Source organism: Equus caballus, chromosome 16 (genome assembly GCF_041296265.1).
Source record: "Equus caballus isolate H_3958 breed thoroughbred chromosome 16, TB-T2T, whole genome shotgun sequence".
NCBI lineage: Eukaryota > Metazoa > Chordata > Mammalia > Perissodactyla > Equidae > Equus > Equus caballus.
Window position 1 is genome coordinate 45,439,511 of NC_091699.1, and position 25,198 is coordinate 45,464,708.

The 25,198-nt window shown below is 48.0% G+C and overlaps 1 protein-coding gene across 24 annotated transcripts in view; it reads right to left on the reverse strand.

Moving 5' to 3' along the window:
- CACNA1D (calcium voltage-gated channel subunit alpha1 D) overlaps positions 1-25,198 on the reverse strand; it is a 320,640-nt gene that overhangs the window by 36,447 nt on the left and 258,995 nt on the right. For 8 of the 24 annotated variants that reach the window (XM_070238790.1, XM_070238787.1, XM_070238788.1 and 5 more), the window contains 11 exons: positions 24,678-24,836; positions 23,219-23,329; positions 14,826-14,909; positions 14,276-14,359; positions 7,241-7,285; positions 6,709-6,837; positions 4,418-4,483; positions 2,706-2,797; positions 1,679-1,838; positions 975-1,102; positions 741-837 (listed from right to left, as the gene is read on the reverse strand). In XM_070238790.1, coding sequence (XP_070094891.1) covers positions 741-837; positions 975-1,102; positions 1,679-1,838; positions 2,706-2,797; positions 4,418-4,483; positions 6,709-6,837; positions 7,241-7,285; positions 14,276-14,359; positions 14,826-14,909; positions 23,219-23,329; positions 24,678-24,836 — 1,155 coding nt within the window. The remainder of the gene's footprint in view (positions 1-740; positions 838-974; positions 1,103-1,678; positions 1,839-2,705; positions 2,798-4,417; positions 4,484-6,708; positions 6,838-7,240; positions 7,286-14,275; positions 14,360-14,825; positions 14,910-23,218; positions 23,330-24,677; positions 24,837-25,198) is intronic. The other 16 variants (XM_070238798.1, XM_070238796.1, XM_070238793.1 and 13 more) reach the window with 7 other exon arrangements.

Here is a 25,198-nt window from a genome sequence, read left to right on the forward strand (position 1 = left end):
TGGCTGAAAGGGTGTCCTAAGAGTTACGTATTGGAGAGTTCTTCAAGGACAGGAACCACATGTTATTCACCTGCATCTCCAGAGCCTGACAGAGTGTCACTTAGTGTTTGTTGAATGAAGCAGGGAGCGCCTGCAAGACAGGCTGTCAGACACATAACCAAGACACTTACGACAAATAGAACTGGCAAGCAATAGGATATATTGGAATACGCGAGGAAGCCATTTGGTGTAGACCTAATTCTGCTTGACTTTGTTTTTCCAAAAGCGCCTGACTGTGGCTATCGGGCACGCATTGTATATCTGCTTTAAACATTTGCTATAGCAAGAACAAATGCCCTTAAGATAAAGGTGCAACTTCCCCCCACATTGGCATTTCCTTTAGGATAAGCATCTTTCCTTAGGCTAGGAACTGATTGCTGTGCTCACCTGTGACCACCCAGCTCGAGACAACAGACCTGCCACCCTGCTGTATCCACCGAGACAGCAGACCTACCTGCTGTTTCCATCAATCACTGTGCCAACAGAGCAGTCTCTCAACTACTGTAAAAGGGACATTTCAATCATATGTGAAACATCCTCCTTGGGGGTATATAACCACTCTGTACGCCCTACTTCTTTGGTGCCCTTTCTTCCTTCGGGGAGAAAGGCCCCAGGCCATGGTCCTCACAGTTTAGCTCAGAATAAACTCACCCAAATTTTCATTTATAGATTGGTTATGGATGATTTTCATCGACACTTACCTTACAAGCTACTCTGTGTGGGCACAATTTCCCAAACCCCAGGGGAGGCTGGATGCGGCGCAGCAGTGTCACCACATCGAGGTGCTTGATCCTTCCCCTGGAGACAAAGTATGACATGAGGTCCAGGGCAGCACGAACTGGCCCAGCTTCCAGTCCATCCCACCTTCCACAAAAATCACAGCCAACATTCCAGAAACAGCCCACACAAACCAGATGGAATCCTTTGCAACCTACTTTGCCTCAGGGTCATATTCTGACCATATTCTTTTGAATTCGTCTAAATGGTGAGGCCCCAGAATAGACCAGTCCCGGGTCAGATAATCAAAATTATCCATGATGACTGCTACAAACAGATTGATGATCTGAAAAAGCAAATCAGAAGGAGTGGGCTTCAGCTGTAGTGGGATGGGTTGAGTTAGAGCCTAGTAAGTACTTCCTAATTATAAGGGTCGTGAAACTTTTGAACCCATTTCTCCAAGAGAGGCTGTAAGAACATTCTTTCTGGAGAATGTTTGAGAAAAAGGCAGGCTTCTAGTTTTCCAAAATAGCTTTGGTGTAGTCCCAGGGAAGGAACGGGGATGTATTATCTAGCCTTAAAAGCATACTGCAGTTTTACAATTTCATTGCCACCAGATAACTCACACTTAAGTCACTGCTACTCATAGTGGCTTTGAAATTTTTACAAAGGAATCAGCAGCCTAAGAAGCTGGGTGTGACTGCCCAAAGCCTGTTAGTTAGCATGAAATGCCTGCTCACAACAAAGGCAGCAGTAACACTTGCCTGATTAAGGAAAAACCTCCGACTGCCAAGTAGAGAGTACACTGCTCATCATCACAAAAGACCCCATAGCAATTTGACAGGGCAACATCACTGGTCTGCATCCCAACCGCTACACAAACATCTATCAATCAAGAGGAGGAGCTGTTCTGATCACTTACCAGAAATGCGCAGAGCATGTAAAAACTGATGAAATAAACAATGGCGAAGTTGCTGCCACACGTGTACTCCTCCCCGGGGTTGTAATCCGACTCGGGGTCGCAGAGCTTCCCCGGGAGGCAGGCCAGCATGATCTCCTGCCAGGCCTCACCCGTTGCACACCTTTTTTAGAGTAAGCAAGGAAAGGGCTTTAGTAGGGGAAGAAGGGATTTGAGGCTTAGACTTTTAAGAAATTTTAAGAAAAAAGTTTTTAGTTAGAGCAAAACCCAAGTAATTTGGGGAAAAGCCAGTCTGAATTAGTAAAAACCTGAAATCCCTGCTTATTTTCAAATGCAACTTATCTCGGTCAGTGGAGGCCCTGCTACAACTCCCTTTGATTTATAACAATCATTTGACACAGGCACATCAATTCTTTCATATAAATGGAGTTTGTTTTTGTGTCTTCTCTACTTTAAACACTTACACTGTAATTTTTTAATGATTATTAATTATTTTCTAATCACCTAACATCTGACAACTTGACTACATCCCTGTTCAATTTTGTTGAAAGCAAAGAACTGGAAACTACCTAACTTGCAAGTGACTTGCTATCCGGTCACTAGAGGCATTAGAAATTACTTGTATGATTTCTAGAAAGTTCTTTCACCTTGAGGTACCTTGTTTACAAAGTTAATTAACTGGGGTAAATCCCATAAAATTTGAATTGTACACCTTAGGATGTTCTCCATTGGCGGTGCAAAAGGCCTTTATGTTCCTGCTAAATGTCGGTGTTTCTGGTTGTGTTTAAGTACGTGCTCCCATGCGTAAACAGATGTTCTTCAATTCTCCAGGTGGCCCTTCGTAGACCTACTAACTCCCAAATGGAAAAACCTTAAGCCAGCCACAATCTGAACGACCACCGCAGTTTCAATAGTGCAGCAAAATGCCCCTGTGCCTGGAATGCTAGGGTCTCTGTTTAAGAATACAAACACAGTCCTCTGTCACTCTGGAGCCCAGAGCTAGAGACACGCCCAAGTCAGACGCAGTCACCTGAAGAGCAGCAGCACCGCCTGGGGAAAGGTCTGGAAATTGTTGTTCCTGTTGATCTGGTTGTTATCTCTCATGGCAACTTTCCCAAACATCTAGGTGAAGAATTAATAAGAAAAAAAAGAACAGATTTTGTCATACCAAAAAAATCCCATATGTGAATTTAGAACTGACTCAAGTCTGATCAACACCCACGAGGGCTTTCTCACGTGCTTGGCACTTCGTTCGTTCAACAAACATGTGCTGGACGTGAGTGAGTGGTGGGCATTGCGCTAACCACTGGGAACATGGTGAAGTCAGGCACATTCTACCCTCAAGGAGTTCCTACCCCGGGGAGAACACAAAGGTAACCAGACAGGCCACCCCTCCTGATGAGAGCTGGGATGGTCCAGCTGGACAGGAAAGCACAGGAAAGGCTCACATATCTGAGGCTGGGAGCTTGGCCAGGGAAGGCCTCCTGGGGTGACATTTAGGTCCAGAACTGAAGGTTAAGTAGAAGCCTGCCAAGTGACAAGGAGGGTGAAGAGTGTTCCAGACAGAGGGAGCACCACCTGCAAAGGAGCAGAGGCGCCACACACAGGTGCTCCAGGAAATGAACGAGTGTGCGCAGAGGTCGGGCTGCAGACACGCACAGGGGCCGGTGGGCAGGGGCTTGTGGGCCACAAGAGGAGGGTGGGCTTTACCCTAAGAGCCAGGGGAAGTTAGTAAATATTTTACTCTTGGGAATTATAGAAGCAGACTGACATTATAGAGGAGCCTCTGAGTGAACCGTGGTGGTACGCGCAATGCGGTTCACAGTTCCCTGAGACAACTCTTGTTTTGTGTGAGAACATCATGTCATAAAAGACCCTTCAGGGCACACAGCATCACACACTGCTGAATTACAGGGGCTCCAGTGTGCTGACTCTTCGTTTGTGACTCCTGGGAAGATTCCTAGCTACGTGCAAGTATTTCTATGCCTTCAGAATAAGAAAACAAGCACAACCATTTCCCTGCTGCTGGAGGACCGCCTCTGTCACTCACATCCCTCCCTTATCTGAAAGACGCATGTGAACCAGGGGAGAATGTGGCAGAGAGGCCAACGGGGAGGTCCAGCCCTGCATGTGCTCACCACTTCCCTCTCCGCCTGGAGGCTCTGCCCCTCACTCACCCAGTTCGTGTTAGGACTTAGCTGTTAATGAAGCCCCAGTCACTTTTCCCACCCCAAGAGGAGCTGGGAAGTATCCTGCAGCCCCTCAGCCAGGGTCACAGAAAGGTCTGGTTTCACGCTTCTTCCTAAAGGGATGCTCCTGAGGCAAGATGATGGCTCCAGTTCAGCCCTCATCACAGCATCTGGAAATCGTTTGTTTCAAGTGAGACTCTCACTTGGTTACAATAACCATTTCCTGTTGCTAAAATCAACTATGGGTTTTCTCAATCAGGTGACTCTCCCAAGACTCAGACGAGGGTGAGGGGTACCACTAACTCCAGCTTTCTGTGGCATATTCCAACCTCTCCTTGCTCTTCTGAGCCTGGTCCTCTCTGGCACAGGCCCTTTCCTGTGGAGCTCTCCTACAAGCCAGGGTTTTCTCATCTCCAGACCTCTTCAGCAGCCAAGGCATTTAGCTGAAAAATAATGACCTTGTCTTTCCATTCCACGTAGCCAAAGTATATCTTGCCACAGATTTGGGGCTACCCAGCCAAGGGGACCCTGGGGAGAGGTGGCTGGAGCTTACCTGCATGCCAATAACTGCATAGATGAAGAACAACATGGCTATGAGAAGGGCCACATAGGGGAGCGCCTGAAACAGAGGAAGCACGTGCCTCAGCGCAGGCCTCTTGCTGCTGGGAATGCTCAGGCGCAGACCCAAGACCCACATGGGGCCACATGCTTTGCTTTTCCGTGTTATATTGAAAGGACATCAACAGTGAGTAAGGACTTCTTAAACCCCAGCCCAGCACCACGACCTCAGGCCTGAGTATACCAGCCACATGCACACCTAGTGTTACGAAGCTGCAGGCAGGATGTGCTTTCCAGAGCCATTAACAGTGTATCCTGATCCTGAACAGTGTCAAGGGAGACACATCACTCTCATAATGATGTTTAAATTCATCATTGCGTCCCTTCATTGAAATTATCATAATTGATCAAACCATTCCAGAATACTGGACGTTCAGATTGCTTCCACTTTGTTTTGTGGGCATGTTTGGGGTGGGGGCAAGGGGCTACTGTAGATCATGTTGCAAAGGAACATCTTTATGCAAAATCACCTTGTGTCTGCTGAAGTATTTCCTTAGGGTGAAGTCTTAGGAGTGGAATTACTGGGTCAGAGGGGAAGAACCACTTTCTGGCTGTTGCTGTAGAAAGCAAGATACCTTTCTTAAAATGCACCCTTTCTGAAAGAACCACAGAGTCGGGGGTTGAGCTAGGGAAGAAAATGAGCTAGCTGGGTGGTCAGCAAGCCTGGGTTCTCTTAGGAACATCAAATACCAGTAAACGGGTCAGGTTAGACCCCCAGTCCTTTAACTCAACGCTTCTCAACTGCTTTTCTACCTCATCTCATGTGACAGAAGACGTCCACATGTATGGCACAGCTCCAGGGAGGGCCCAGACTGTTAAACCTAATGCCAATCACACATGCTTAAAGTGTCCACTTTCTCTCCTGAGAAAGGTCATCAGAAAGCCAGTGGCTAAAAACTTTCCAACCTGTGCCAGCTCTGGATCTGTGGCTGCCAGCCTGGTCTGGTGCAGTAGCACCATCCTGACAGCTGGCCTGGTTAATAGACTCCCACAGGGTTCGTTTCAGACTTTCCTCACCATATCCATATGCATTTTCTTCCCAGATAACCAAATATTTCAGAATTCTGTTGGCACTGTTTCTCGGTTTTTATGAACCACTACTCTCTGACATGACTTTATCTACAGTGACCAAGTCTTTTAAAAAGAAAGTTTAATAACTGCTCTTATTATTGCATGAATTCATTCTATTTTTATAGCAGTTCATTCAGAAACTTTGGTAACAACTGTCTAGGATTTTATCTGTTACCAAGACTGAGGCTCACCTGTCTGAGGGCCCCCGCTCTGCCCCGCCTCTCCCACAGGTGCATTCCAGTTCCTCCTACGACCTTATTTTCCCCAACAGGACTTGTGATTTTCCTTCATTAAGTTCTTGGATCTGCCTCCTTCCCCAGATGCCATTCCTTCTCCTCTTTATGCATTAAAATCCTTCCCAACACAGAAAAATGCTTCCTGGGATGTTGACACTGGTTCCCTCAGAGATGGAGGGTGGCAGTGTGAACTTTTCCTTTATATATCTTTGGATAGCTTCATTTATTAATGGGAGTATTTATTACGTTTGAATTAACAATAGTCAAATAACAAAGAAGCAAGGATTCATGATTCACTCGCTAATGTTTCTGCATATCTACAAATTCCCTACATGGGTGCACCTTTTAACAAGAAGAGATGACAAATGAGACTTGGCTTATGCCTAAATGTCCTCAACTCTGTAATCTGTCCAGACAATGGATAACCCAGAGACTGGTGATGGTGTGCTGGCTCGGGGGAAGTGGTCTCTGATTCGTATCTAGACTAGTTGACAGACAGGACAGTTGCAGCCTTATGAGGAGAAGCCATCCTAGCAAGAGGCTGTTAGGCTTCCAGGAGTCCACTGGGACCCTCACTCTAAAACATCACCATCCTACACTGGGCAGCGGGGGGAGGACTGAGGAGCTTGGAGGCTCTATCTCTATCAGCGTGGGAAACATTGCAGATCTCTCAGCTGCTGGTCCTCACTGCTTTCTTTTTTGTTTCCTTTAAGCAACTAATCTTATTTGATTTACCCAGGTAATACTGGGCCGGGTGTCTCCAGCATTCCATATTCGCTGTTGACTCAGGTGGTCATGTGACCCAGGTGGTCACAGTAGTCATGCAGAAGGGAGTCTGGATCCTCCATGACACGGGACAATCACTGACTTACATATGATCTTCAAAGACAAACAGAGAAGCCCTTGGCATGGCTCTTACCTGGAAGGACTTAATAAAAGTCCACAGCAATGTCCGGATGCCTTCCCCCCTGCTGAGAAGCTTCACCAATCGCATCACTCGGAAAAGACGGAAAAAGGTGATGGAGATTCTATTGCTCTCTTCAGAGTTCTGAAGGGTTATCATGGAGAGGTCAAACCCAATGGAAAGTAGAACATGCAACACTTTCAGAAAAACAGCAACAGATGCAAACAAAGGTGATAGAGGTAAGAATTGTTTCTAGGGCCTTTTCACCTTAAAAAGCATGATGTGAAAGGAAAAGTTACATGCTAACAACACAGGGCTTGGAAAACTGCGTCCACACAGCACATGCATGTCCACGTGGCCTGGTGTGTTAAGAGGAGAACGCTGGGCTGATCAAGAGAACTGGACACTAATGATGAATGCAAACCACTGCAGACGCCGTTCTAGAAGGACAACCATGGAGAATACAGAAAAACTAGTGGAAAACTCAACATGGTCAAATAAACTCAAGGAAAAGGCCCAGCCCCTGGGGACTCGTCACTGATCTTACCCCTGGAGTAGCAGTTGGGACAGGGACATTTTCACTTTCAGTTGGCTTTAAGAAATCAAAGATTGAACACACATTAATGAACTGGGAATGAAGCAGTGGTTCAGGAGGACATCCCCCTCCCCCTTTGGAAAAATTTGTGGTTAATGTCCTGGGACCACATGCCTGCTTCCTCCCTGAGAAAATGCCAGGGGCGCTGCTTGGAACTGGACTTGGTTGGGCAGCCACTGACACAGGCTCGGACACCTTACTTTCTAATGCACAGCTCAGGACAGGCTGCTCCAAGGCTGACAGACATCCAGTAAAAGATAATGCTGCAAGACCTCAGTGTCCCTAAAGACAGAAGTGCAGAGAGGGACTCTGCTCCTCGTGGGGACACTGCTTAGTCAGGACTGTGGGTCTCAGCAGCAGGCCACTCCTAACTCCAAGGAATCGAATGACTCTATCAAACGGGGCAGAATCATGGCAGCCGCCGTAGCCCACAGACCTCCTGGACCACAGTCTGTTCTGGGACGCACCCTTGGGCAGTATGTGTCCAATGATGCCGTCTCTGGCGGGGCTCCTGAGGAGCTGGACAGACTGAGTCAGTGTGAGTAGGAGAGGGGCTGGTTTCCCTACAGAAGCCTTCATGGCCCAACCTACAGCTCAGACTGTTGTCAGAGAAGAGAAAGCTCAGCTCCGTATGTATCTTGGGAAGAAACAGCTTAGGATCGGCTCGCCTGAGCTCCAGCAGTTCCATCTCCTCTGAGGTCTGGCTGGGTTCCTGTAGCTCAGGCCCCAAGATGCAGAACCACAGCACTCCTTGCCCTGTGCACACCTGTCACCCCCTCAGGCTGTGAGCTCCCAGAGGGCAGGGACCTTGTCTCACTTTGCTCAGGGCCCAGCATGGTATCCGGCACTTATTAGATGTTCAATAAGAGTTTAAGAGGATGCATAGAGTTTGTAAGCACACTCTTAATGAACATCAAGAGGCACCTTTAAATTACATAGTAAGGGCTGAATGAGAGTCGGGCAATGATGGCCTTCCTTTTCCCTTCATAAGGGTCACCTCCACAAGCAGCTGGTCTACCTGGTAACCAACAAAGGAAGGAGGCTCTGCTGGTGGGAGGTGGCGGGCCCAGAATTGCTGAGTGCAGCCCCAGGCTTCCAGGGAGCCTTTCTGCACAGTGTGTGCACAGTGAAGGGTGTGTCTACACGCGTGGATGTGCACGCTAGATTGACAGGTTCTCTTCCCTGGGGATACAGCGAAGTAAGGGTTCTGTTCTCAAATCTGCCTCTCATCAACAGCTGCCTCCTGAGATCAAATATAAAATTCTATAAAATTCATAGAAAATAAGGAGTTTAGCCATACCATATCACAACTCAAATTCAGCAATGAGACTGCAAACCCGGGACTAACAGTTCTGATACAGTCAAAAAGAGGTCCCTGCTTCCCCTGGAATGCTCAGAATGTGAACTCTCAATGGGTTTGTCCAGCCCAGGGTCACTACTTTTACTTTCTTCTTCTATTATCTCATCTCAAAACAAATAACACCTCCTTAAAGAGACAGATGATGGTTTTTAACTCAAGACTAACAAATGAAGGAATTAGTTTTCCAAAGTTTCCCACACCATCTCCCTGAGAGCTGTGTGGAGGGAGGATTCAGTCTCACCCATGCAGCTGGAGTGTGGGGTGTGCGTGCATGCACGCCTCTGTGTGCCTATGCTCAAGGGGACCAGCGTGGGCACAAGACAGCGCACATTACAGTGTACTTTTGAAATGTCCATAACTTGTGTGTTGGACCTGCAAGAGAATAAGGAGGCCTGTTGGTTGGAGAGATTCCTTCTGGCCACATCTGGCCCAAGCCCCTTCTGTGTGCTGCTCCCTGTCCTGCTCCAAGTCTGACAAACCTCGCACCACCCCCTCCCTGTGATGTGGGAGAGTTAGCAGCCGAACTGGCTTTTGAAGTGCACATCCCTTTTTTCAACTGATATCTTTGAAGTATGACAAATCTTGGACCGTGAACCTGAAGCCCTGGGTATTCTTTTGTTTAAAAAGACAAAGATGAAGAGGAGACAACATTTGTGGAGGGGCAAGGCAGCACAACATGCAAGAAAGGCAGGAAAGAGCAAATGGCACACCAAGCTGCGTGCACCCCCATGCCACCTGCGACACCATCCCCTTCCCCCACATGCCACACTGGGCAGGGAGGACCACTGAGGGGAGGATGTCACTAGTAGCACTGGGGGACAGTGCAAGTTGCCAAAATATCTTACAAGTTGGAGGTACCCTGAGAATGGCTTTGCCCAAACTACCAATGCCAGCCTGATGAAAAGAGCAGGGAGCTCTCACCCTGGGCTGCACACTGGAACTGCCTGGGGATCTTTAACACTTATCTGATGCCTAGATCCCACCCCAAAGATTGTTATTTAATTGATCTGGGGTGTGTCTGAGCGTTGGGGGTTTTAAAAGCTCCCAGGTGACTCTAACGTGCTGCCAGAGTGGAGAACCACAGTCCTAAGTCAGGGTAGAGCTGGGCCATGTCTTCACCTGGTCACCTGCACCAGAAAAGTCCCTTTAGGTCTGGAGTGGTCAGAGAGTGGGACCACTAGAGCTGAGCAGTGGGTTCTTTTGGAACTGATGAGAGTTCAGTACTCTGATGCATGCAAAGAGATTAGACTCCATCTCTATCTTCCATACAAAGGGTGGAGGCTGCCTGGAAACAAAAGGAGCTGGTAAAGGGTGAAAATGGCATGTGAGTGTGCTGATGCTCTGCCGGACTTCTGGGATCAACCACAGGACACCCATCAGATGACATGAGATTGGGGAAGGACTCACTCCCCAGATAGCTTTCCAAAGACAGCTGCTAGGGGCTGCATGATCAGTTTTCAGTAGAGGGAACCCCAGTGTCATCTCAGAGTTTGGACTAGATGACTTCAGTAGCTCCTTGCAACCCTCAGATGCCACATTCTTCAGCTGGGAACCCTACGGGGAGATGGCCACTCAGCCTCAGGTGGCCAAACTCTTTGCCAGGGTCTGGAAAGCTCCTTCAATCCCTGGGGCTCCCCTGATGTTCCCTCCAGCCTCTTCTCACAGGCTCCCAAGTGGGCTCTTGAGATAGAGGCTCAGGGCCAGCCCCCTGCAACTACAGGTGCTAAACAAGCCCTGAGTTCCCCGCACACAATCAAACGGATCAGTCCTCACTTTCTGCATTAATTCCCATCTATCCTGGAAAAGCTGAGAAGATGTGCTTTCCCAATTCAGACGGGAAGCAAACCAGCATCCCAGAGCCAGTTAACCTGGGGCATCCTGAGAATCCAGTGTTCTAGGGGAGCCTCTTTCTGACTACTTCTGACCTGGCATGTAACAGCTCTGGGACGAAGGGCTTCTGTCTCTGGGACTGCTGAGTCTGGGTCCAGAAACCAGCGACCTGATCCCTGGAAAAGGGTCAGCATACAGAATGGAGGGCTGAACAACCTGCCGACGGGTTCATGACAAGAAACTGAGTGCACCGAGTCCAAACTGGGTACCTGACAAGTCAGGGACAATTCTTAGGTGCCTGAGAGTGGGCTCCTACTGACTTTTTACATGCTCTTCAGTAAGTAATAACAAGGCAGACATGGCTTTTAAAGAAGTATTTTGCTTTCGCAGCAATGATGATAATGGGAAAAGACTACACATCAGCGACAGCCATTCCCTGGGTTAGGGAGAGTAAGATGCTAGGTCATTTCACCATTCAAGGAACATACTAGCATCAAAGAGGGAGCAAAAGTGAGCCTGCCAGCAGCCCTCATCTGACATTTTAGCAGCTGGTGATGTTATGACCAACTGTGATGGAGACAAGTCCACGAGAGCTATCAAACCACCACCAAGCAGGGTGGGGAGCGTGGGAGAAGGCAGCAGGATGGAGAGGGCTGGGTGAGCATGCAAGCAGGACAATGGAAAGGGCCATCCAAAATGTTTTTGCAAAGAATACAAACACAAGCTCGATTCCTCATTTTCAGGCCAGATCATTCATTCTTGAAGACTATGTTGGCATGTCACAGAGCCAAGTGTGACTGACCAAGATGGCCCCAGCTCAGGCCCCAGGCTGGAGACAATGAAATACAGGATGGGAAACAATTTAGATGACCATGACCAATAGCACGTCCTGTGAAACTCAGTGAAAACCAAAGGTGGGGAAGCAAAACGAGTACAGTCTTTAAAGTGCTTTTGCTTTAGCAACGACTTCACCGTATATATGTTTATATATACTTGCCGCTACAATTTTCTAAAAATAAAACCAACATGAAAATCAATTAGGCAACAGAAAAGAAAGATCTACAGAGGTTGGGGGAGAGAGCACAGCAAGTTAAATATTGCAAAAAATGATGACTTATGGCAGCTAAAAACAGCCAACAGTGGACCGAGAGTGTTCATGCTCAGCTGACCCGGGAGCTTGGGGACAAGGCTACCAAGGGAGATGATGTGTGTTGCTCCCCTGGGGGACCTGGCGTGTGCCGAGAGTGGGTGTAGGAACGAACAGTTCCACTTGGATAGTTATACCATCAGAAGGTAAGGACACCCAGTCTCTTTCATCTTTGTGCCTGTGGCCTGCAAATTGTAGATGCCCAAATAGCATGTGTTGAAAGACTGAATAAATGAGAAGGTGGCCTTAGGCATTGCCTCTGCAATGAGGCCCAGCACAGAATGCTGAGGTCTCCTAAGGTGGTATTCTACTGGCCCAGGGTGAAGAACTGGCATTGCCACCAGCTGAGGACAGTTTGGTCTCTGGCTACATCTGACCAGGGGAAAGGTCACTTACTGAAAAACAGTATGAGAATGCTTATGGGGTGATTTTGAAAGTCTGACTGAATGCCAAAATGGGCCAATGAAAGCCAGTTTTGTACAGACACCCAACGTCATAGGCTAACTAAAAAATGTAGTGTGGGCTTTTAGAGATCTCTGGCTTTCCTAACTGATGAAAGGTGAGGAAGGACATGTCTGAGACACTGATGAACATGCTGGGCTAGAGGGGAGAGGTCCAGCGGGCTCCTGCCCTAGCACAGGGCGAGGCAGCCAGGAAGCCAGGTGCATGCTGTTGCTGAGCGCACCAGCCAGCAGGTGGGTCAGGTGTTAGAGAGCTGGGCTGTTCACCTGACGAACAAACCTTGGCCACATTCTGGTACCCAGAAACTAAGCACAGACACCCACCACCTGCACAACACTTTAAGCACCGAGCACTCCAGGGAGACCTGGTCAAATTCTAGTTCATTATAATTTCACTTTCATTCTACACTGACTCTGACTTATATAGGGGTTCTTCCAAAATTTTCATGTAAGTATACTTTGATGCAGGTCGTAAGCACTTTACACTGCGAGATGATTAAGCAGGCAGATGTCTGCTCATAAACTCAGGAAAGAGCCCATGGCAGCCCAGTGAGGGTCCTACTGTTCTCCCATTAGGATCCGATTATTTTATGACCAAGCATAATTTACACATCATGAATGGCAATTTTATAGCTGACTTAAGGAGTATCTCACATAAAGTGGAATTTACAGTAAGTCTAGGCTGATGGAGGCTGGGGGATATATGTACCTAAGTCTAGTAAAATATCATTCTAGTACCTTGTCATAGGATGAATTTGGGTGTCATGAGGCTTAAATCACACCTTCATGGACATGGTAATGTCTTATAGTCCATTTCACTTATTATTACATGGAAAATCTACTTCTAAGAAAATACCGCAGAATCTCCGTAACATTTTGGGGTTTTAGCAGGTATTTTCACAAATACTCCTATCATTTTATCATCACAAGGTACCTACGAAGAAAGGAGGGCAGACATTCACCTCAGTTGATCCACGAGGGGACTGAGTTCCAGATCCAACAAGCCCAGTTTTGAACTAGGACTAAAACTGCCAGGCCTTGGGACTGCCAGGCCAGTGGCTGTCCCACTATTCTATACTCCAGAATCAGCCTGGCCCCAAAACCAGTGGCATAAAGAAATTTCATCATTCTCATTTGATATAGGCTGTCTGGGCACCAGGATGGACCATACAACCCCATAGATGTCAGCCAAGCAGAGCGCAGTGGCCCCTTTGCAGCCAGGTATTGAGGGAGGAGGGCAGGGCTGGCAACGGGCAACAGAAAGCCAACGCTGCACACAGCCCTGCCCCATGCTCTGCTCGGCCCCACAAAGGGCTCTACACAACCTGGGCACACACACTGGACACCCTCTAAGACTTGTTGATGAACTGGGGACAGCCCAGGTGGGCAGGGCCATTTCTGCCTGCCTCGGGCTCTTCTGGTCTAGGCATGGGTCAGATCCAAGAGGAGCCAGTGTGAGGCGATGCTTCCCTTTCTTGAGCCTCTTAATTTTGAAAGAAGGTTCTCAGGATGCTTCTTGAAGCGGGGGTTCCACCTCCCATGCTGCTACTACACTTGTTCCCTCATCAGAGGATTTGATTGAGTGCAACAAAGGAGTCCTGACACCCTCCCCTGAGATGCCCTGGGCCCTCCTTCCCCTGCTCCAGGGCAGCCTTCAATCTGCATCACTGTTTGGACAGTGTTCCCCAGTGTCACCAATTGGATGCAGCAGACACAGGGTACAAGTGAGGACACCAGCAGTGTGTCCATGTGCTCAGGGCACAGCTGTGCGGTTTCCCTCTTGTGCCTTCCCAGAACCACTGTGGGGACCAGGGCACATGTTATGTGCTCCGTTTTACAGCTGGAAAAACCAAGGCACAAAGCCATCAGGTGACCTGCCAAGGTCACAAAGCTAGCAGGTGATAATATTCACTTATATAACTAACTCCCAGCCCTTAACAATTTCACAAGGTCTTATTTTAAAATAACGTCTTAGTTCCAAGATAGTCATTCTACAGTTACTTCCCTGCTCTCTTTCAGGGGAGGGGGCTGTGGCGAGCGAGGGTAGACTGCAGAATGTTCTTAGTCTTTCAAAACAAGTATGTGCATGAATTTCTAAGGTGCAGAGAGATCAGGGATGGGGTTTCTAGTCTCCTCCATGTCAGATAATGAAAACAAGCACGTTACTGGACACGAAGTTTGCTACTTACATTCACTTCAGTTATAGCAATATCAACGACGCTACCAACAACAATCAAGGCATCAAAAGTGTTCCATGCATCAGTGAAATAGTGCTGTTAGGGCAAGCATTCAGAAGCCACAGAGGAGAGGAGGCACAACAGGAAAAAAGAAGAAAAGGACAGTGTTATAAAACAGGAACATTCTAGCATTATGCCACCTGGCTACTTGAAAAAGTCGCCCTAAAACAAACACGTTATAGGCACGTTACTTTGGGTATCGCCTCTGATCCAGCAAAGAAAAACAATTATGGATGCTATCATGCCCTGCCTACCCCTGACTTGGGTAATGCTGCCACACAGTCAGTCCTCCAAAAGGCGATCTGTGTCCAAAAAGGCCCAGGATAAGGCTCTACCCTCAGTGGCCTCTTTTCCACAGCTCTCATTAGGCAATTCCAGTTTAGATCAAGTGAAATTGGGATCTGTGACTTGTCCAGGTGATGCGAGTGCAGGGCAGGGAGGGGAATGTGCACAGACAGAGAGAGGACAGGAGGCGGGTGGCCACAGGCGGGCGCATACTCACGTCAGCTTCGCTGAGGGCCACGTCTATAATGCTGCCGATTACGATGAGGGAGTCAAACGTGTTCCAGGCATCACTAAAATACCCCTGGACAGAGCAGGCAGGAGGCAGACGTTTATGAGCACCAATGAATGAAACGCCACACGGACCATATGGGGACATGTCCGAGGCCCCGCAGCACCCATGGCAACCAGGTGGGGCGAGAGAGCCATAGGGAGGCAACAATACTGTCCACTGGTGGAAAGGGACACGGAAGGGTGTGTGCACCTGCATGTGAGAGAGAGGGTGCACGCACACAACACACCACACACGCACGCAATGCACAACCATGGCCCTGAGCAGCCCCAGACCAAGCAGAATGTCCGCAGGACAGAGGAAGGCATCTGGCAACCCTGCCCTGGCACCAGGGTCGCAAACCCAAACCCTCAGAAGCTGATGGAAGAGCAAGGCCCTCCACTCCTTGTGCAGGGTCCCTAATCACCCCACTTCCTTCTCTTCTCCCACTTGAAGAGCACTGTGACCAGGCATCTCACACAATCTCATTTCTGTGCCCTTAAAACAAACTGGTAACCCTTCCCTTCTCCCTCCCTGCCAGTCCAACAAGAATTACAAAGGCTGTGCCCTATGGCAGGATGCCTGAGACAAGTCCCTGTCCTCCCAGAGGTCTCGGTCTCACAGGGACACAGACAGGTGGCAATGGCCTACAGGGAGATAGGCACAGTGATGCACACAGTCCAAGGCACAGAGTTGTGGCAAAGAAACTCAGTCCGGGTCGTGGGGGTGGGGGCTCTGTAGGGAAGCCATGGCAGGTGTTACGGAGGAAGAGGGCAGTGAAGGATGACAAGGATGCTCAAGGGCTCACACTATCCTCAAGAGAAGCCCCAAATCCCCAGCTGGCTCCTCCTCCCTCCAGCCCTTGCTCTCGTCCCCTCCTTCTTCACCTTCCAGGCTAAGAGGACTCCTTTCCATCCCTCAAAACTACCACCATGTTCTTCCCCACCTCCAGAGGCTAGTGCAAGCCTGGCCTCCCCACCCCAACTCTATCTGCCCAAATCCACTTCCTCCTTCAAGGTCAGAGAAAATGCCAGCTCCCTGAGGGAACCTTTTCAGATCCTCTTGGCTTCCATCTCCCATCGTGTTGACTGTGTATCTCCCTCATGTCTTGATCACCGAATTTGGGGTCTGTCTGCGGGTCTACCCCACCAAAAGCCCTCTGAGGATGAAGACTGGGTCTGTCTCCTCCTCCACTAACTCCACTATCTAGCCCAGAGCCTTGAACCCAGTTAGTGCTTGACACGTTGCAATGTCTCTTTCATCCACCAACGTGCACCCTACGGTCATTCAGCTCTGCCCGGTTCTTGTTTTTTCAGGTTCTCATATCTTGTCACAATTCTGAAGGTACAACACATCCCTATAATTGGGACTTACAAGTCCACATACATGTGGCGTACATTTTATGTACGTCCTCTTCTGGGCTCAGTACAATAGGTGCTAAATTAGCACCTGTTGTCTCCTGACACCCCCAGGGAGTCCTCAGTTGGAGGGGGTGGTGGGGAGCACTGTGCACAGAGGCTTCTGGTTGCAAGGTCAATAACTGTCTGTAAATCAATTGTGTCTTTTCAAAAAGTCAGAACATGTTTTGGAAATAAAAATTCAGGTCTAAATTATATAAAAAGGTGTCCAGCATGCCTACAACTGGGTACACTTAGTGCTCGATCAAGAAAACCAGAGCAGAAGGTACTTTGAAGTGACAGGTCCCATGAACTTATGATCAAACGCAGGCCCAGAGGAAGCCACTGCAGAGCCCAAGCCTTTTATGATGCGACAGAAAATGCAGACGTGTTGGCTGTCCTAATAACTGGAATAGGGATGTTTATTCTAGTTACTGTTAATCACTCAAGTGCATTTACGGGGGAGATATGACACTGATGGTTTGGGTGTTTAAAAAGCTCATCTTAAATAATGTAGTATCTTCCCAACCAGCTCCCGTGACTTCTGACTCACTCTTCACGCCTCTCCTCCTGTCCTACAATCATAGTGCCTCTCTCACACATCACCCTAATCGACTGCCACCCTCCCAGACCTCCATCTTGTCCCTCTAACAAGTAAACAAAAGAAGCTTGCCTGCGTCCGTTCTGATGATCTGTATATCCAAGCCTAATGGCAAGGTCTACTTAATAAATAGCACATTTCAGACCTGCTAGATTTTCCTCCCATGATGCATGATCCCTGGCTGGTAAGAGGAAAGGCGGCCACTTTGAGGACCAGACTAGCGTCACTCAGCATGCCAGTCATGCTGGTCAGAGATGAGATAAAGAGCTTGCACCAGGACATAAAGGAACACACTGCTTCCTTCACTGAAGACGACTCCTAACAGAAAAGTCAGCTGGATCAAACAGTGTGCTGAGTGCGGCCACTGATGCACCCAGGTGGTGAGAAGACAGGTTCTCTTGTACATTGCTCACACGGTTGCAAGTGGGTAACATACAACTGGCTGACTGGCAGCCTTGCCATAGAGTAGACTTCAGGGGCAAAGCCCACCCTTCTCTTCGTGGATTTAACAGCAACTCAAATGCTAACGAGAGCGAGGTGATCCTTCCCCTCTGACGGAGAGAGGAATTGATGCCTTAATAAAATAGTTGGTCATCCTCAGTGACAGTCAGGCCTCTAGGGTACAAAGACTGCAGTAGGAGACCAAGTGTTCCTCCTCCTCTCCCGTCCCAGCACATGACCAGCCCCTGCCCATGTCTGCACCATGCGCTCTGCTCCTCCTGTTACACAGCATTGTTTACCGGAGGCCAAGCCCACCTGTGCACAGGATGCCAGCCCCTCTCACCCACCTTGGACTTTATTCCTCTCTCTCTCCTGTTCTCTCCCCACCCCCTGAAATATCAGTATTCAACTTCGAGTCACTCTTATCAGCCTACAAACTATTGTCCAATGGCCCATTCTGGCCCACTGTGGTGTATAAAGTCCCTTTAAGTCAATATGATAGGAGCTTAACATTTGAATCCTGGAACGCTCTGGCAATCTTATTAACTCTCTCTCCAGAAGATCTTCACGCTCACAAAATTGTGCCCAAATCCTAGAGGGTCTATGGACTGAAGGCTGACACCCCTAATCCAGTGACAGGAGGCTTGAGTTAGTGCAGGTGGCTGGAATCAGAGGCTCTGACCAGGTGGCTCTGCCAGGGGTCCAGGGGAGGCAGAAAATGCCAGCCTTTCCTTTCTTCCCACAGCCTGTTCCCCTATTTAGTAGCCTCCTATGTAATAAAATCACTGTCAAGAGAGCATGACTCAGTCCCCCACCCTTTCCCCACCAAAGTCACCATAATGTCTGAGTAACCAGAAGATGAGACATGAGCTTCTAACCGAGAGTCCATCTCCATGCTCTCTCCTCTTGGCCAATGGAGAACTCCTATAATCGAATGCTGAGTCCAAGGCCACTCAAGCGGAACCAGCCACCCCTACCAGCCGAGCCAGAGTCAGCCCTTACATTATTTATCGTCCAGCCCCACCTGCTTGAAAAGACCAAGCAAGTCCTCTGCATGCAATAACATCCATTGCTCAGAAACATGTCTGACTCTGGGAACTAAAGTCATAAACCAGACTAATGTGGGCCTTAGGGCCAGGAAGCTCCATTATTTCTAAGAATTCTATTCTGATTATCAGTCGATGTTTGTTTCCTGCCCAACTGTAGGCTTCTGGAAGCAGGGCCTGGACCTCTAGCCAGGATAGAGCATAGGTGGGGCACATAGCAGTGGGGCAATGTCTGTGGAATGGAGACAAGAAAAGCAGCCCAGGTCCAAGTTCTTTCTGCTGCCTGGAGTCTCTCTCATCTGTAGATCTAAAGACGTCTACACAAATGACCTGTGTTTTGCTGTTTACCATGGCAGGCAGATCACTCACCAATTTCTGCCAGGGATTTTGTGGGCAGTGTCTGACCCAAGTGATGACCCATAGTGCCAGCTTTTGCTAGAAACTGTAAGCAACAGCTTTCTAACTAGCATGAGCCTTTTCCAAAGGTCAAGTGAGAGCTTAAAGAAAAAGCTCTTCACTTTGAGCCACTCTACTGTGCCCAAACATCCTGTGATGGAAAAGCATGTGCCATCTGAAAGCCTCCTGGCTATCTAAAGGCTCTACACCTCAAGGCTCATTCATTCATTCCTTTCAGTTATTCCATCCATTTATTCCACCAATCTTTACTGAGTAACCAGCATGTAGCAAGCACCATGTGAGACACAGAAGCCCCAGCCTGTGATCTTGAGCAGCTGCTTATCAGCTATCAGAGTATCGATGATGGTGATACACAGTAACCTCTAACAGATGCACATGGGAAGGGAAGAGCTGGCTCTAGCTGGGCTGGTAGGGATGGTGTCACAGAGGAGCTAACATTTCAGACAGGCCTTACAGGATAACAAAGTGGGAGAAGGGCCTCCAGACACAGAAGCATGTGCCACAGTTGGGGATGGGGTAGGAGGAAGGAATGACAGGGAGAAAACGGCCGGAAACGAGGCAGAAATGTAAATGGGCCAGTGTTTGGTGGAAGACTTTCACTATTAGACTAAGAAAATTGTGTATTTTTTTCTCCTGCAATAGGTGGCTGGTATCAGAATTTCATTGGAAGAATGTGTGGTCAGCTCTGGGTCTGAAAAAGGAGTATGTGGAGGATGAATGACGAGGGGCTGAGGCCAGAGGCAGGGAGATGATTAATAGTCAGAGTAACTCAGGAGAGATGGCAGTAGAGGCTTGCATGAGATGGAGCTGGCCACCAAAGCTCCGGGCGTGTACACAGTTACAGGGGAGAAGGGGACGAGGAAAGAGCTCTAGGGAACCCTAACGTTGAAAGGACAGGCTGAGCCCATGAAGAGGTCTAACATTAAGTTCTAGTTAAGGAGAGGGATATTTGGTCTCAAGTGTTATTTGGCAGTAAAATAAATCCCCTAAAATATATGTGATCACGGAAGAACTGAAAAGACAGTATCAGATTTTCCTTCCAGGAGGTGAAGAATGTACTCCAGGAAGATTGCAGGGGCTTGATCAAGCAGCCTTATTCCCACCAGTGCTGTGCTGGGAGGCTGACAGGACCAGATGACCCAGTGTCCACTGTGTACCTGCTCTGCACAGAGGCACAAGGACAGCACTAAAATATTTCTCTTACCCAAACCCAACCACTTGACTTTTTCCAAGCCCAAGTGGCTAGGCATGTAAATTAGACATTTTCAAGGTAGAACCAAGATCAAAATGCTTTGAGGTCTAAGACTGGAGAACAAAGTGTGCCTCTCTGGGGAAAAGCCCACAACCAAGGCAGGTAAGGTGGCCTGGAACATGTCCTGGACAAGACACCAGATGGGTGATGCCTGGAAGCACAGAGAGGGAACCTCAGACAAACCAGAAGTGTTCTTTCTACCTGCAGGAGCCAGCACTTTGGAAAAAGCCCTTCTTCTTCAAGCACCCTCCTTGGAGCGAGAAAATTCCAGTGGCTCCCCTTGGGATTACTGGAGGGAAAGGTCAGGGGAACAGAGCTTGTCTCTTACCTAAATTATGGCCAACCTTTCAAAACCCTATGGCAGCACAGTCAACTCCAAGTCAAAAGCACAAACGAGAGTGCATGAGGTCAACGCCCACCAGTGGGGTTTTCCCGGAGAACTGATGCACTCACTTAACAGCCTGCTTGCTTTGACCTAATTCTCTGGCTTCTCACCACCTCTCTCGCTTATCTAACCCAGGCTCAAAACAACTCTTCCCATGCAGGGAGCCTGCCTCCCCCACCAGAGAAGCTCCCAGCTCTGGGTTTCCTGCTTCTGAGACTCACCTCAGCCCTTCTGCTTCTGGAGGACCCCGGGACATGTCCCTCTAGACGTGCTCTCTCTCAGGAGGCCCGGTTTCCCAGTCAGGCTCTTGAAGAGAGAACACCACCCAGGGTCAGGTTTCTCAACTTCTTTTAACTCTTCCTCCTACAGGGCCTTCTTGCCTCCCAAGAAGGATTTTGTTGAACTTTACCTTCTGTATATGTATTTCAAAACAGTTGCCACCCTGTCTCTCCTGACAGAGACGCTGATGAGTTCTCCTCAGGTGTGCCCCTCACGGTGGAGAACCCCGCCCCACGGACCCTGTCACAATCTCCTCACGGGAGACAAAGACTTTCCTGAGAGGAGACTGATGGGCCAGGTTGCCCAACCTTCTGTCCTAGTAGCCATCTCCTCAAAGATTCTTCCTCTGCAGCTTTACAACATGGTTCCTCAGCCTGACTGCCCCTCTGACTGCGCAGGAGGGGCCTCATTAACTCCTCTGTGAAAGACCCCTGGCCTGGGCTTGGTTGGCTAACACTGAAGAGAAGACGAGGAAAAATCAGGGAGCGTTTTAAGGAGGGCTTTGCTTCCTGGTGAACTGCTTCTCTCTGGCTCCTTCAGACACATAACAACATTAAATCTCTCCCCCTGGCTTGGGCGAATGCAGCGACAGTGCTCCTCAAGCGTAGAGATGCCACTTTGGCTGTTTTAAAATCTCTCTCAATTGTAATCTGAGGTTGTCTTACGTAATGAAAATATCCTGTTGGGTAAAACTATAAAGCGGCACAATTTCTTGCGGAAATCAGTCATTTTAAACCTCTGATCAATCAGTACTGATTATCAATTAACTACTCATTTCCCCTTATTATCACCAGTCTGTTCACACGCCACTGAACTCTCCTCCCAGGTTTGGTATCAGTGGTTTACTGGGCACAGCAGTGTGCTGTAAGCCATTGATGCGATGGCCTGAGAGAACCTACGCACACACAGACACACACTGACACACACACGCCATGGGCGACTGTGCCTTCTCTTCAGCCTGGACCAAGCTTTCAAAAACTTCAGAGCTTCATCAACAGGCAAGGGAAGAGACGGCAGAGGATCTAGGAAATGTTCCATAGATACATTCTGTGTTGCATTTCTCAATAACAATTTTCATATTCTAACTTTGCAACCTTTTCCATCAGTCCAGACAAATATTGTTCAAAGAAGTAAAGGGGAGAGGGAAGCAAATCAAAAATCTCAAAGGAAATTAAGATGAATTTAGAGAAGAAGGAAATGTTTATGTATGCAGATATGGACAAGTCACAGTAAATAACATCTGGCCATGCATAAAGTCCAAATTTGACCCCACTGCAGTCACCCCAACTGATCACTTACAAGTGTCCTTTCTTTTTGGTCCACAAAGATCTGATAAAGATTGCATAGAAATTAATTCAAATTAAAGAAAGGAACAGTTTTGAATTAGAATTCCATGTAAGTATGGAGTATGTGAAACCATCATTTCATAATCCAAGTCTTAAATTACTGTTGTCAGATACCCTACACACAGATGAACAAGTACGTGGTCACTAACTCTGACAGTTGGAAGCTTTGCTAGAAAAGAAACTGAGGGTCAAATGTCCCACAGAACAGCCAGGATTTGCCCCTCTGTCTAGGGTCTTAGAATGAGGGAACATCATTGCCTGATGATGGTGAAGACGATGGTGGTCATAGTAACAGTACTGACATGTCTACAGCATGGTACCATATGTCAAGTATCCTTCTAAGCATGGCACAAATAGTGATCCTTTATTCCTCACAACCACCCTATGAAATAAGACTATTACTGTCCCCATTTCATGGATGAGGACATTGAGGCAGAGAGCAGTTAAGTAACTTGCTTGAGTTAGCAAATAGAGAGTAGGGATTTGAATCCAGTCTGGTTCCAGAACCATGCATGCCTTGCGACACGGCACTGTCTGCCTCTTATACTACAGACAATGACAACTGTGGAACTGGATTCATTCCCTCCAAAGGAGACACAATATGCTGAGTAGTCCAATAGAGTTTAAAAATTTCATGTCTTGTTTTGTCTTAAAGTCAAGTGAAATTTTTCTAAATTAAACAAACGAAAGATGGTATGGCTGTGAGACGTCTGCAGCAGCTAGAATTTCCCATAAAAGGTGAAAAAGATGCTGTAGACCAGGAACGAATAAAACCAAAGTCTTCATGCTCGAAATCTAAAAGTAAAATCAGGGTTGAATTCTTTCTGATGGGTTATGTTAAAACAATTCCTCCAATGCTCGAGTAATGAGGCCAGTTTCCCCAAGTCAGCATGATATATGCTATTCTAGAAACAGAAAATCAAGTTTCAAAACAATCTCCATTCTACAAATTCCCAATTCTCTCTTCCCTTCTTCTTTTTCTCAGAACTGTTTTTACGAGGTTTTGTTTTTGCAGATTTATTTTCCCACATGTATATAGATGCCTTAATCAGATTTTAATGTTCTCAGGTGATAAGCCAGTTAGCAGCCAGAACAACGCAGCCTAAGACTAACAGGAAGTGGGTGCTTCTCTTGGGTGATTCAGCAACAGCCTTTGAAAAGTAGGTTCAACAACTCACCTTAGGTTTAAATGCAATGACTTTCAGAACCATCTCGACAGTGAACACCCCAGTGAAGACCATGTTCAGAATGTCCATGGCATCATTAAACATCTTGGACTGCTCATAGTGCTGTGGATGAAGACACAGGCACAGTTGTCAGAGATCCATTCCAGACTTGCAAAAGGAGGCTCCCCAGCCCTCTACTTCCTGCAGGCCTCCCCCCTCCACCTGGACATGGAGGCAACCTACACAGTCCAGCATCCTCTCCCAACGATTCCACTGGCACTGCGAGGTCACACGGTTAATTCCCCACAAAGCGCAGGGGGGCCTTGACAAGACGAGGATGACTGGATGATGACGGGGAGACACCAATTTCCTCTGCTCAGGATAAAGGTAATCTACCCTTTCTTCTGGCAGAGTTTATACTCAGGGCCTTGACCCAGGCACAATGCAGAACACACCCACAAGTCTATGAATACAGGTAGGATTTGATTAGGGATAAATTTTATGCCATTTAGGTCTATGTTCAATAAACGGCAATATTATCTTGACTTTATCAGCATATGGTCCTTTCCAGTCATAAAGAATTCTTAAATGTAAGGAAAGTGCCAGAAAATTTATCCTTGGCTGTCTTTAGACAGATTTTCCAGACAGCACTGGGAGTTGGTTCAACTCGCTCAAGTTCTTGAAGTCAGTGTGAAAAATGAACCTAGACCTTGGTGTTTGCTTCCTGTCCTAGTGCAATATCCACTAGACCACATAACTGCTGGAAACGCTCACTGTAAATACCGCACTGTAGTCCAACTTGGCCAATTGAGTTGAGTTGCATTCTTTGCCCCCAATGTGAGCAAGGAAGAGCTGTAATGTAGGTCAAACCCAATACTCCATGAACCAGAAGATTCCCCCCCACCACTGAGAGCTCCTTGAGGACAGGGACGTGACTTAGGTTTCATTCTTCAACATTGGGTGTTTACTCTGTGACAGGCCCAGAGCGAAATGTCTGACAGGAATTATGCAGTATAAACTCTATTTCCGAGGCAAGCATGATAGATTTCCCATTTTACCAGTAGAGAAAGCAAGGCTCAGGGGATTTAAATAACTTTCCCAAGGTCACCCAGCTGGTATGGAGTCAAGCCAAGATTGAAACCCGTTTTCCCAACTCCACACAGAGGGCTTTAGTCCTCAAACACTCCCCAGCCACAAGAGGCCTACAGTCAATGTTTACGCAACTGAATGCCACGCTCAGGCTCCACGGAGACGTAACAGTCACACCGCACAGTCTCTTAAAGAAAAGAGCGATCTTAAACTCCTACCGTGACAACTGTTAGCCAGAATGGGATTCTGGCCAAACTACAGCCCAGACTCCTCAGAAAGCAAACCCATCCTCTTGTGAGGGGGCGGCACTCCACCCTCAGCATTTGGGGCATGGGGCTGTGCAGACGCCCAGACGTGACCCCACGGCTGTCTCCATTTTTACCTGCATGGCCAAGCAGAGTGTGTTGAGCATGATGAGGACAAACATCATGTATTCGAAAGGCGAGGAGTTCACCACGTACCAGAACTTGTACTGGTAAGGGTTTTTGGGGATGTATCTCCGCAAGGGACGTGCTTTCAAGGCGTATTCGACACACTGACGCTGCAACGGCAGAAAAGAGCAGGAGGGTTCCTGAGCACATGCACGGAAGAAGGACACCATTGTCGTCTGTTCTGAAAGGGCCACCGCACACCTACCAGGAGGGACCACGGCCCTGGGGGAAACTGCTATGGCTACCACCACGGGCACTACTCTGCATTGCTGACAGAGGGCCTCTACCTCCATGACCTCACCTGACCCTCACAGCAACCTAGGGGCAGAGCACCTGATTTGCTTCCATTTCACTTGTTGAAAAACTGAGGTTCGGAGCTCTGGACCGCCTTGCCTGAGGTCTGGCGGTACATAAACAGAGCAGCGAGGCCTGACTCAGGTTTTATCCCTCTCATTCCTCTACACCAGAGGAT